Source organism: Hemicordylus capensis, chromosome 1, assembly GCF_027244095.1.
Source record: "Hemicordylus capensis ecotype Gifberg chromosome 1, rHemCap1.1.pri, whole genome shotgun sequence".
Lineage (NCBI taxonomy): Eukaryota > Metazoa > Chordata > Lepidosauria > Squamata > Cordylidae > Hemicordylus > Hemicordylus capensis.
In genome coordinates this window covers 46,523,638-46,537,431 of record NC_069657.1, presented here as the reverse complement: position 1 = coordinate 46,537,431, position 13,794 = coordinate 46,523,638, and the positions used below count along the sequence as shown (strand labels likewise).

The window sequence follows — 13,794 nt, the reverse complement described above, 5'->3', positions numbered from 1 at the left end:
ACTTGCTATGGTGGGAGGAACACCTAAAGAATGTGATTCGAAAGTGAGTATAACTCTGCTGAACATGCTACATTGACTATCCTGGGCACTCAAAGCCTCACCAGACCAAGGCAGAATAGCAGGAAGAGATTAAGCCTTAACTATGTTTTGGAGGCACTGCCTGGAGGAGAAAGAGGTAGTAATTTTTAACAGTCAGTTTGGAGTGCCTCTGTTGAAACTAGCAAAGAACACAGCTGGGACTTTGTTCTCTGCACATCTCAGTAATTTCTGTGGTGCATGATTGGCATTATTCCATGTGACCTCAGTCCTCCAGGACAGCTGCATTCTGGTGGACAGAATGGCCTCTTGGTACACAGGGAGCCCTTTGAGTCACCTGTCCCAGCTCCTCCCTCATATTCCGGAGATACCAACCAGCAACCCAAAATAAGCAGCAGGACCTGATGTTATAATCCTGGCAGTGTAGCTATTGGGAAGCATCAACATACAGTTAGTTAGAAATGCAAAGTACGGTAAGTTCAAAGGCTTATGTACATGGTGATGTCATTTTTCTGCTGATGCTACTAGTGCTTGCGCTGGAAATGAAACTAAAAACTATGATGTCAGCATTGGTTCTGTTGCTAAGGACTCATTTGCATGGCATTTTCCTGCACTTTTGGTTTAGTGTACTTGTGCTAAACCAGAAGGACTAGGGAAGCACTGCTTAAAGAAGCAGAAACCCAGTTATGTAATTTGTGTGGTTATTGCTGTAGGGGTTTGCACGAACTGTGGTTCGAGCACTGGTTCAATGCCATGGGCAGGGGAGTAGGGGTGTGCAAAACCTGGTTCGGATAGCCTGGTTCGACTAGTTCTGACTCAAACCAAACCCCAAAAAGGGGTTTCGGTTTGAGTTATAGCTGAACCAGCCTCAATTCTAACAGACGGTTCAGAACTAGTTCAGCTGTTCAAGGGGGTATGCTTGTAAAGGGGAATCTAGTGAGGATTCCCCTTAACAAACAAAGAGGGAAACCCTGCCTACCATTAAAAAAGACACTAATAGGGCGGCAAGAGGGCACCTGTCTGTTGCGTGGTGGTGCGGTTCCTTCAGATTGTCCGGACTGAGTCCAGTGCTCCAGCGTGGCCTAATTCCGGCCTTTGTGCAAGTGAGGAGGCCGGAACTAGACTGTGCTGGAGCACTGGGCATGGTCTGGATGATTTGGAGGAGCTGCGTTGCCACGTACTGGTGCCCCTCTCGTCACCATTATTAGGATCTTTTTAAGAGGTAGGCAGCCAGCCCCCGCCCCGCTTGTAAAGGGGAATCCTCACTGGATTCCCCTTTACAAGCATGCCCCCTTGAACCGCCAAAGTGGTTCCAAACCAGTTCGGCTGGGTTCAACACTCGCACTGAACTGGGGGCTGGTTTGACTCGAACCGTCTTGCAGGCTAGTCGGCCGGTTTGAGTTTGGCTCTAATTCGAACTGAACTGCTGGAATCGGATCGTGCATACCCCTAGTAGGAAGCAGGAGCTTTAAGAAAAAGGACAGCGGGTCCGCCAGCCCCCACTCCATGCAGTTTCCTGCAGGGGCGGCACTCGTCCCAAGTACCCTGCATGGCGGGGAAATAGAGAAAGGCTCGAATAGAGCCTAAATGAAAGGAGCACTGGACAAAAAGTGCTCTGAAGCAATGATTTCCATAGTGCCACACCCTTAGTGCATTTATACAAAATGTATCAGCCCCTGCACAAACTGGGCTGGAAAGAAATGTATTTATCTGCAGAAGCACCTATTTAATTTGCTTCTGCCTATTCTTTCTCTCAAAAGTCCCAAAGTGGGAAGTCTCGTACCCGAAAGTGTCTGAATGTGTGACATTTGGCAGTTTCTTTCCCAATCCGTCCCTAACTCTCAAGCTCTGAGGGTGGGCCAGCCCTTCCCAACCTTGGGAACAGCTCAGCCGCGCTCTGCAATAGTCCTTCCCTGCATAATGCTAAGCAAACAGGCATTTAAAAGGGCACAAAAGGCCAAAGGCTGGTGGCTTGTTCTGGGCGAGCGTTTCTCAAGAGCGTTGCGCCTAGGAGAACTGTGTCCGTTGCTGCTGTAACGACTCGGAGAGTGTGGAGCAAATCCCCATGGAGACAGCCAATCACGTCTTTGCTGAGTTAAAGAGCCGCTACAATATCGATTCAGAGAATAATAACAAATTGCTGCAAAAATGGCTAAATAATAGATTTCCCCTGTCCAACCCGTCGATTCCAAGACGTTTTCATCAGCCCCCAAAGCATCAAGGGAGTCAGGTTCCTGTATAAATAATTTTTTTTCCGAGGGAGAAAAAAAAGCCCAGAGCACCGCAGGGAAGTGGATTTCTTGCTGTGGACCCAGTTGAGCTTGTAAAGCCAGAGATAAATTGTTTCCATGTGCAGGCATTAGGGCCAAATGTCTGTGCATAATTTAACCTCGCTGAAGACTTTTGCTTTGTGCAAGTGAGACTTATACGCAGCTTAATAACTGCCATTGACTGCCACTGTAAATTTTGAAATGGGGATAAATGTTGACTCAGGGTTAAAATAAGCTACAGACTTTGGGATCAATGGACTTAAAAGCCAATGCATGGTAACAGCAGCAGCTGGAGAAACTGTTATTGTCAGGGTCAGCATGCTTTGATTGTGGGGTTTCTCTTTGTAAAATGTAAAACAGAAAGGGGATTTAGAGATGGTTCTGAACATGACTCATCTTTCACATTGGACAGAAGGCTTCAAGTCATCTGAAATGCCTTGGAAGTGGAAAGATGCTAGTCAGTCTAGGGACAAGAGATTTGCAGACCCAGACTGAGAAGCAAAGAGTTGTACAGTTTCTGGAATTTTGGAGGCATAGCCGGGGGGACGGGGGACGTGTTTAAAAAAACAAACCCAGACGTTTAAGAAACATTGGCTGGCACCCTGACTATATTACTAAATAGTACTACTCGGAGTTACTCCAAATGGGAGGAGAGCTGGTCATGTGGTAGCAAGCATGAATTGTCCCCTTGGCTAAACAGGGTCCACCCTGGTTTGCATTTGAATGGGAAATGTGTGAGCACTCTAAGATAGTCCCCTTAGGGGGATGCGGCTGCTGTGGGAAGAGCACCTGCATGCTTGCATGCGGAAGGTTCCCAGTTCCCTCTCTGGCATCTCCAAGATAGGGCTGAGAGACACTCCAGCCTGCAACCTCCGTCTGACTCAGTATAAGACAGCTTCCTATGCTCCTATGACTACTGAATCTCCTCTAGTAAATGTATTCAGGATGCTAGCCATTGGAATATATGCAGCAATTGTCTTCTTATCAAACTTAAAACTGCTTTGCTGTTTTGCGGATTGAGACTCTCCACACGGGCAGTGTGGAGAGTCGAGCAGGGCTTAGTGGGGAGAGCGGGCTTGGCCTGCCCTCCCCGAACACGAGAACTCCGCCTTCCCTGGGCGGCTGGATTAGCCCCCCACACTATTACCAGCTCTGTCACAGAGCCGGTTGGGGCGGCAGGAATCGGGGGCCGACTGGCCCCTGGAAGTCCCAGAATGCCCTGCACAAGTGCATGGGGCGTATGGGGAGACCCCCGAGGCCAGGAGGCTTGTAGGCATGGTGACTCACAATAGAAGGAACAGGGTTAGCGGAGCGCTCACTCCGCTAACCTCATTTAAGGGTGGAGTCATTTACAGAGGTTTGCCGCACAACTCCCGTTGCAGTACACAAGCAGCAGAAACCGGACTGGGCTCCCTTAGCCTGGTTCCTGCCGCCCATGAGAATAGCCTCATTGTGTATAACTTGCATATACATATACTACTTGGCGTATTTATGAAATTTGAAAATTTTTCATGAAATAGAAACATAGGAAACTGCCTTAGTCTGAATTGGACTGTTGGTCCACCTAGCTCCATATTGTCCAGGAGGTCTAGGACCAACAAACGGAAGTTGATTGCCAGGAAATCTACGACCAACAAACAGATGTACTTTTTCACACAACGCGTGATCCACTTGTGGAACTCTCTGCCACAGGATGTGGTGACAGCCAACTGCCTGGATGGCTTTAAGAGGGGTTTGGATGACTTCATGGAGGAGAGGTCTATCAATGGCTACTAGTCGGAGGGCTGTGTGCCATCTCCAGCCTCAAAGGCAGGATGCCTCTGAGTACCAGTTGCAGGGGAGTAATGGCAGGAGAGAGGGCACGCCCTCAACTCCTGTCTGTGGCTTCCAGCGGCATCTGGTGGACCACTGTGTGAAACAGGATGGTGGACTAGATGGGCCTTGGGCCTGATCCAGCAGGGCTGTTCTTATGTTCTTATGTTGCTGGCCAACGGCCATAATAAAATTGATGATGATGTTCTTATGTCTGCACTTGACTGGATGTGGCTCTCCAACATTTCAGGCAGGAGTCTCTCCTAGCCCTACCTGGAAATACCAGGAATTGTACTTAGGACTTTCTGCATGCTAAGCAGAAGGTCTACCACTGAGCTACAGCCCCATTCCAAATAACTACAAGCAGACCCAGAGGTTGTTCTCACGACTCACAGAAACCGACTCGCAGCAACTGGGCGAAGGGAGCCCAGCCTGGTTTCTGTGTGTCGTGTGCTGCAAAGGGAGCCACGTGGCTCCTGGCAGCCAGCCTGCATAATTGCCCTCCCACAATGAGGTTAAGAACATAAGAACAGCCCTGCTGGATCAGGCTCAAGGCCCATCTAGTCTAGCATCCTGTTTTGCACAGTGGCCCACCAGATGCCGCTGGAAGCCTACAGCAGGAGTTGAGGGCATGCCCTCTCTCCTGCTGTTACTCCCCCACAACTGGTACTCAGAGGCATCCTGCCTTTGAGGCTGGAGATGGCCCACAGCCCTCCGACTAGGAGCCTTTGATAGACCTCTCCTCTATGAAATTATCCAAACCCGTCTTAAAGCCATCCAGGTTGTTGGCTGTCACCACATCTTGTGCAAGAGAATTCCACAAATTGATTATGTGTTGTGTGAAAAAGTACTTGCGTTTGTTGGTCCTAGATTTCCCGGCAATCAATTTCATGGGATGACCCCTGGTTCTAGTATTATGTGTGAGAGAGAAGAATTTCTCTCTATCCGCTTTCTCCACACCATGCATGATTTTATAGACCTCTATCATGTCTCCCTACAGTCACCTTTTTTGTAAACTAAAAAGCCCCAGGTGTTGTAGCCTTGCCTCATAAGAAAGGTGCTCTAGGCCCCTGATCATCTTGGTTGCCCTCTTCTGCACCTTTTCCAGTTCAACAATGTCCTTTTTTAGATGTGGTGACTAGAATTGTATGCAGTACTCCAAGTGTGGTCGCACCATAGTTTTGTATAAGGGCATTATAATATTAGCCATTTTATTTTCAATCCCCTTCCTAATGATCCCTAGCATGGAATTGGCCCTTTTCACAGCTGCCACACATTTAGTCGACACATTGAGCTGCCCACCAGGACCCCTAGATCCTTCTCCTGGTCAGTCACCGAAAGCTCAGATCCCATCAGCGTATACTTGAAGTTGGGGTTTTTCGTCCCAATGTGCATCACCTTACACTTGCCAACATTGAACCGCATTTGCCACTTTGTCTCCCACTCCCCCAGTTTGGAGAGATCCTTTTGGAGCTCCTCACAATCCTATTTGGATTTCATTACCCGAAAGAGTTTGTTATCATCTGCAAATTTGGCCACATCACTGCTTACCCCTGCTTCTAGATCATTTATGAATAATTTAAAAAGCACCAGTCCCAGTACAGATCCCTGGGGGACCCCACTTCTTACTTCCCTCCATTGTGAAAACTCTCCATTGATACCTACCCTCTGTTTCCTGTCTTTCAACCAGTTAGCAATCCACACATGTACTTGTCCCCTTATCCCATGACTGCAAAGTTTTTTCAAGAGTCTTTGATGAGGAACTTTGTCAAAAGCTTTTTGGAAGTCCAGGTAGACTATGTCAACTGGATCACCTTGATCCACACACTTGTTGACACTCTCAAAGAACTCCAAAAGATTGGTGAGGCAGGATTTACCTTTGCGGAAGCCATGCTGGCTCACTTCCAGCAGGGCCTGTTCTTCTATGTGCTTTACAATTTTATCCTTGAGGATGCTTTCCATCAATTTGCCTGGAACGGACGTTAGGCTAACCGGCCTGTAATTTCCCGGATTGCCCCTGAATTTCTTTTTGAAAATCGGTGTTACATTTGCTACTCTCCAGTCCTCTGGTACAGAGGCCGATTTCAGGGCTAAGTTATATGTTTTAGCAAGGAGGTTGGCAAATTTACATTTGAGTTCTTTGAGGATTCTTGGATGGATGCCATCCAGCCCTGGTGATTTGTTAGTTTTCAGTTTTTCTAGACAGTTTAGAAGATCATCTAAAGGTTAGTGGAGCATGTGCTCTGCTGACCCCTTTTACCTGATCTTGTGTTGCCCTGGCTCAGCTGCACACCACACCGACTCACGAGGAGACCCCCGACGGGGAGGCAACAGCAAGACTCCCCATGTTGAGGGGCTCCCCAGAATGTTCCACGCACTCGCGTGCGGCATTCTAGGCCCCCGATCCCTGCCACCCCACCCAGCTCTGTGATGGAGCCGGTAATTGGAGCCCTGCTCGAGTGGAGAGCTTCCCAGTGTCAGAGATGGAGCTTCAAACTTCTGAGCACCAAAGTACCAAAGCACATCTTAGTTTTTGCCAGTTGGGAAAACAGGGGAAAAAATAAATTAACGTTGAGAAAAGATGCTATCAATGTAGCAAAGAAAAATAAAGTAAAGAAATCTGTTCCAGGGACCCACAAGTCCACATTTTAATACTAATGAGAGCCTGTCCTTCTCCAGCGCCTGGAAGGACTGTCCCTGATGTCATGCTGAGCTGGTTTGGACCACATATGTGAAGATGTTCTATATTCTGTAACATCTGAAATGAGTTTTCCAACATGAAATCCAAAGAGTGTGACTTGTATAGCAAACCAGGCAAGTGTTCAATACTATCATCACTGACATTACTACCTTTGAATCTTGGATCAGAGAGATTTGAAGCAGTGTGAATTGGCTGTAACAATATTCTTTCAAATAACTGCTTTAAAAAGTACTTCACCCATCTTTTTGAAAGAGAAAGTGTTTCATAAGAGGTTGTTTCAGCCTCTTCCCCCTCCACACATAGTCCCAGTTCTTCATACCAGGAGAGGAAATACACACCCCCTCCTGAATTTTTACATTATTCCTTTCCCTCCCAGACTTCACATCTTTACATTGGCAGGCGTAAGAAAGAACATTGGTTACAAACCATAAGAAGGCTGCTTGTACTTACAATCCCATTGAAATCAATGCAGCGATTGTTTCCAACAAAGAAAATCTCTGAAGAGCCAAATGGGTAGCCACATGGGGTTACCGTGTGTTGCTGTGTGAAGAGAAGCTCTTCCTTTGACTTCTTGATTCCATTATTGCCAGCTGCAATGCCAAGTTCCACCCCAGTTCCAAGGTTTGAGGCTTTCTCATTTATTTATTTAATGACTACATTTATATCCTGCTCTTCCTCCAAGGAGCCCAGAGCAGTGTAGCTGGTTATGTTTATCCCAACAACAACCCTGTAGGTTAGGCGGAGAGATGAGTGACTGGCCCAGAGTAATCCTGTGAGTTTGATAGCTGAATGAGGATTTGGACTTGGGTCTCCTTGGTCCTAGTTCAACACTCTAACCAGGTGCGTATCTAGGGGAGGGTGGGCTTGTGTTTGCCCCTCTCCCTAGCAGCCCCTTGTGCATGCCAGACACGCCATGGTCATGGCCATGACCATGGCCAGTGCCTTCAAGGGCCTGTACAACCCTTTGGAGCTTGTTTCCCTGCCAGCTTCATTGACTGAATGTTTTCTTCGTTCTCTCCTTTCCCTGGAGTGAGGGAAAGAACAAAGAAAACATGCAGATGACAACGAAACCGGCTGGGCATGAGGCCAGCCGGGACGATGGGCCAGCCAGGAGATTCCCAGGAGCTGGGTGACTTGTGTTCTTTGAACATGTCCACCCCATCATAGCTCTGCCCCTGGCTCTAACCACTACACCACACTGGCTGTTGTGGGCAAGTTGGAGGCTTGCAAACCGAGGAACACTAATTCTGCCCTTCTTGGGTGCTCTGTTTGCACACTAATTGCACACTAATTCTGCCCTTCTTGGGTGCTCTGTTCAGAGGGAGAATAGTGGTATTGGCTGACATCCTGATGAATGCTGAGCTAGCACAAGGCTGTTGCACTAAATCTGAACCTTGCATTCCAGACTAGTGTTGCACTGTAGTGGAGCAAGGTGCTCCACTTGTGCCACACCTCATGTTTTGCAGGGAACTTTTGCCCAATAGTGAAATAGCGCAATTCCAAAAAAACCTCGTCCCCTGCTATCTGGGCAAAGAGGCATCTTTCAGAGTGGTGATTCTCTTTATATTAAGGATGGAGAGAGCGACTGGCCCTGTCCAACCCCAGCACAGCATCCCTCCGAAAGTTGTTGCTGGTGTCTACCTTTGTGTTTCTTCTTATACTGTGAGCCTGTTAGGCTGCCACGTATGGGATTAGCCACGGGTCTTCTACTTATTATTCTTTTTCTGTGTAAACTGCTCTGAGAAGTTTTTGTTGAAAAGTGGTATTTTAATTAATAACTAGCTGGGCCGGACGCAGAGCATCTGTAACTCTAGTTTGTCACCTGTCGCCCCCCCCACCATTGTTGCCATTTTGTCACTCACCCGTTGCCGCCTCCTTCTTCCTCCGCCCGCCTGATTCAGCCTCATTTCCCCCTTGCCCTCTGCCACCTCCTTCCCCTGCCCACCCGTTGCTGCCTCCTTCTTCCCTTCCCTCGTCCTTGTCTGTCCCTGCCACCTCCTTTCATCCGTCGCCATCGCCGTTTTCTTGGTGCTGTCCCCCACCCCCACTGGCCGGCCAGCTGGCCACTGCCACCATTTCCCCCGCTCCTACCCGTCCCGTGGCTAGCCTATCCAGCAGCTCTTCGAACTCTCGTGAGAGATGCCACGCATGGGATTAGCCACGGGTATGCCTTAGATAATTAAATATATAGATAACAACAACAATTAATTAATTATCACTGTGATTTAGTGCAGCCATGCAGTCTTCTTGCACCAGTGCAACTTTGCTCAGTGCAACAAGCGCAGTATTAGTCAGGGTGCTGGCCAGTGTTCAGCGTGGGCACTGTCGGGGTACTGCAGATGTCTGACGTTGTTCCCTTCTGGAACTGGCATGGCAGTAAGTCTCCAGTTTCCAGCTGTCATGGTATCATCCTGAATCTCAAGTCAGAGGATCTGGAACTTGGACCAGAAGCCACATGACCTGAGGCTGGGATATATAGTCTAGGAAACTACCCAAGACTGTGTGTACTCATGCTCTCAAAACTTCCTGGCAAAGAAAGGAGCCTTGTAAAGAAAGTCTTCTGTGACTGGCCAGCTGTATGAGGACTCTGGATGGCCAGGTATCAAGAGTTGGGAGTCTTTTGCGTGTACCTGCAACAGAACAGAATCTTGCCTGCTGCAATCCAGCCTTATACCCAGTCTTGGCTCAGGCAACTGACTTCAGAGGCCCTGGCTTGGAGAAGTTCTGCTTTTAGATATGGCCACCTTGCTCTAGTTCAGGGCTGCACAACTTCAGCCCTCTGGCTGTTGATGGACTACAACTCCCATCATCCCCAGCCACAGTGGCCAATAGTCAGAGATGATAAAAGTTGTAGCCCAGCATCCACAGGAGGGTTGAAGTTGTGCAGCCCTGCTCTAGTTGATTAGTCTACCAGGGGAGAAACCACCCATGACAGAAACATCAAATCTTTCCGCTGCTGCAACACATATGTAATATCCATGAGTAGAACACGGATGTTGTAAGTTGAACTTTATTCTCTGATGGTGCTGGGGTGGGGCGATCCTTAGTTCAGAGATGGCACCTCCTCTTAGCTGACAATCAGGGGCCTCTCGCATCTGACACCAAGGAAAGGGCCTTTCTCTCAGTTCCCAGACTAGTCCTGTCCAGGAAGCAGACTGGCTATAGGATTCTGCTTTGCACATAAGCAGACATTGTGACATCATTCTAACCACCAGTCATGGACATGCTTAATTTTTTTCTTCTCTGCCCCACCCCTGGAAAGGGAATCTGGTTGAGGAGGGAGAAGACCCCAATCCTGAAGCCCAGGGAAACCAAGCAATTCAGCGCAATTGTCTCTCTTCCCAGTGTTTCCCCCCCCTTCCTTCCTGTGCTTTCCCCTCCCCCTCTGCACAATAGGAAGACACCTAGCACCCAGCCAACAAAGGCCAGGAAATGCCACTTGGACTCTCACCTGATATACCCATTCCCCACCTTAAGGCTAGGAAGTTTGGGTCACCAGGTTTCTTGGCCACATTGTCTTATTAGAACTTCCTCTGACTTTAAAAGATGTCACTCCTACAGTAGGGGTGTGCACGGAACCGCAGAGCTGCGCTCCGGCACTGGGGTGGGGGGTTCCAATAAGGACGGGGGCGGGGCTTTACTTACCCCTCCCAACAAAGGCGCCGTATTTCCTTGAGCTATCGGGCGGCAGGATACCTCCCTGCTGCCTGCTTCAATCCCCGCTTGGCTCCTTAAGAATTAAGAATCGGGCGGCAGGATACCTCCCTGCCGCCCCCTTCAAAACCCCGCTTGGCTGGCGGCCGCCCCCTTCAAGCCCCCTGCCGCCCCCAATCCCCCTGCCGCCCCCTTCTTGCCAGGTCTCCCTTGAAAACGGGCGGCAGGATAACTCCCTGCCGCCCCTTTGCCGGCTTGGCATTTAGAAGCCATTTGCAGCCATTTGCAGCCAAGCCGGCAAAGGGGCGGCAGGGAGTTATCCTGTCGCCCATTTTCAATGGAGACCTGGCAAGAAGGGGGCGGCAGGGGGATTGGGGGCGACAGGTTTTGAAGGGGGCGGCAGGGAGGTATCCTGCCGCCCGATTCTTAATTCTTAAGGAGCCAAGCGGGGATTGAAGACCCTAACCCTAAGCATCAACGACCAGAGCTTAAAATATGAGGACTGAAGCATGCTAAAGGCTGACATCTAGGCGAATGAAGCACTGGTGCAAACATGTTGCATTAGTTTGTGTTGCACTAAGTCTGGAGCTTGCGTTCCAGACTAATGCTGTGCTTTTGCAACACGTTGTTCAGCCTGTTCACGCCTCATGTGTTTTGCAGGGAACCTTCGCACAATAGCACAAGAATGCAGTTTTGAAAATCCACATGACTTTGTAACTACTTGCTCTTCTTGTACCAGTGTAACTGGCCCTATCCAACCTCAGCACAGTATCCTTCCCAGTGGCTGTTGCTGGTATCTGCCTTGTGTTTCTTTTTAGATGGTGAGCCCTTTGGAGAAAGGGGGGCATCTTATTTATGTATTGTTTATTTTTCTATGAAAATCGCTTTGGTTGAAGAGTGGTATATAAATATTCGTAGTAGTTCTATTTACCAACCAGAAAGGTCCAGCTGACTTGAACTGACATCAGCACTGTCTGTGCTCACCTGGGCTATTTAAACGAAAGCACCATGCTTTAAGCCTGCCTTTAGAGAGCATTTGTTCTACAAGCATGACTTTGAAGAATCCTGAACAGTTTCCAGTTTAGTCTTGCATTTATTAATCTAGTATGAGGCTGTTCATATCTGCTGTCCCATCAGGCATCTGACTGGCTGCTACTAGAAACAAAATGTTGGGTGCATAGACCTTTGGTCTGGCCCAGCAAGGTGGATCTTATGTTCCGTTTCATCCTCAGGGAAACATATTTGTGTGCAGAGTCATTTATATATTTGTTTGTTTGTATACTGCCCTTCATGCTAAGGCCCCAGGATGGTTAACAACAAGATAAAAACAATTCAATAAGAACAGAGTAAATGCAGCAACAAATTACAAAAGCGCAAGGGACAGCTAATTGGCCCAAAGCCTGAATTGTCTTTTTTGGGGGGTCTTTTTTTGTCCTTTTGACGCCAGGCAAAGACCTTTTCATTGACCCAGGACTTTTAATTTTTTGTCTGCTCTTAGTGGAAATTGCTGTTGACTTCCCTTTGTAGTCTATTCTATTGCTGTTTTTAGTTTTATATTTACAATTTATATGGGAAAATATTACATTGTTTATATTTAGTTTTATATAGTGCATAATGCTGATGTTCTCCTTAAGCTAGGATATGAAATTGTATAAACAAACCAATAAAGCCAGCAAAAATTAAAAGGACTTTCCAAGCTTTCAATACTTTCCCAACATCCTGCCTCCATCATTCTAACCACATGCTTTCTGATAAACACACAAGAGACAAAATAGTGATGTAGTGACAAGATGGAAAGCTCACTCATTTCAAGTTGTTATAAGGCCTTTTGTCAAGACATTTGTCATTTGTGCTCCCTTCAAACAGGTTGATTTTTGGGAAGTTTATACTGTATATCTATTTATTTTGTGTATTTCTATACCACCAAACATACAAATCTCTGGATGGTTTACATAATGTATACAAGTTCCCTGTTTCTTGGTCCATAACACATACACAACATCTCTTATGTTCCCTGTCACCCATCATTTGTACTCAGTGTTATATTCTGTTTCAGGTACCAAAGATTTATTGGGAACTCTCAACCAGGCGTGTTCTTCTCATGGAGTTTATGGAAGGTGGGCAAGTGAATGACAAGGCCTACATGGAGAGAAACTGCATCAACGTCAATGAGGTAATATTCCTTCTCTGTGTGACATTAACCAGTGGAAGTGTTAGAAACAGAAACATTATGTAGTATTCCTGCAACCAAGTGATCTAGCTGGATCTAGTAGCACAAGAATAATTGAGGAGTAAAAAGAATGAATGTCAGTGTGGGCTGTTTCTTCATGGATACATCGAGGAGAGCCCTCAGTCTGTGATTCTTTGGCATACTCTAGTTTTCCTTTGGGATGAGGGTGCTTTCTCATAGAGGGTTGTCTATGATTTCAGAATTATCTATAGATCTATATCAGAGTGAGTCTTCCTACATTAATGGATCTCCTGCTTGGTGTAATGTATAGAATGGTAGAACTCAAAGGAACCTCATGAGGAGAACCTCATTAATCATGGACCTGGCATCCGCGGTTTCGCGTATCTGCAGTCGGGTAATTGCCACGCAACCTTGGTATACATGAAAATATTTGACATTTAAAGGGTTAAGATTTGCATATTCATGGGTCGGGGATGGGCCATTATGAGGACAGGAGCCATTTTGTGTCTCCTTTTTGTTAAACAGAGAGAGAGCAACACAATGTTTCATGAAATAAATTTGATTTTTTTAAACTTTGGGAGATATTGCTGGATAGCTGGGGACACACAGGAACAGTAGGGCAATCCCTCGCCTCCAATTTACCCCACTTCAGTCCATTTTTCAACTCATTTTTGACAGCCCCTTTGCACCATTTCCAACTTTTTGCCTACTGCCTTAGGAACGTAACCCCCCCCCCAATTTCCATTGCCCTAATGCCCTGTTATCCACGGTTTCACTATCCACCCCTCCCCCTGTGGAACGGACCCCCCCATCCTGAAACTGGGGTTCTCCTGTACATAATTGCCCAGCTACAAACTGAGTTTTATTTCTTTATTCTTTATTCTGTGTAGTTTGGTTGTTCTTTCAGCCCACAAGTGTTCAGAGCAACATACAGAAATAACATCTAGATCAATCACCATTAAAACCAGATGTTTAAATTAGTCCGTGAACCAGGCGCACACATTTGGGCCATTAGTACACTCTCAGGGGACAAATGCACATGATGTTTTTAGGCAACATCTATCCCCCAGTGATGGAAAATAGGTGACAGCATTGTTGCACTTATAATTGTTTCTGTGTTATCCCTACCC

General features: G+C 47.2%; 1 protein-coding gene across 18 annotated transcripts in view; it reads left to right on the top strand.

The window, feature by feature from the left end:
• Window positions 1-13,794, top strand: part of ADCK1 (aarF domain containing kinase 1) — a 198,593-nt gene that overhangs the window by 152,813 nt on the left and 31,986 nt on the right. For all 18 annotated transcript variants that reach the window (XR_008314250.1, XM_053287354.1, XM_053287351.1 and 15 more), the window contains one exon: window positions 12,530-12,646. Coding sequence is in view for 17 of the 18 variants with exons in the window: in XM_053287354.1 (XP_053143329.1) it covers window positions 12,530-12,646 (117 nt within the window). In the remaining variant the exon portion in view is untranslated. The remainder of the gene's footprint in view (window positions 1-12,529; window positions 12,647-13,794) is intronic.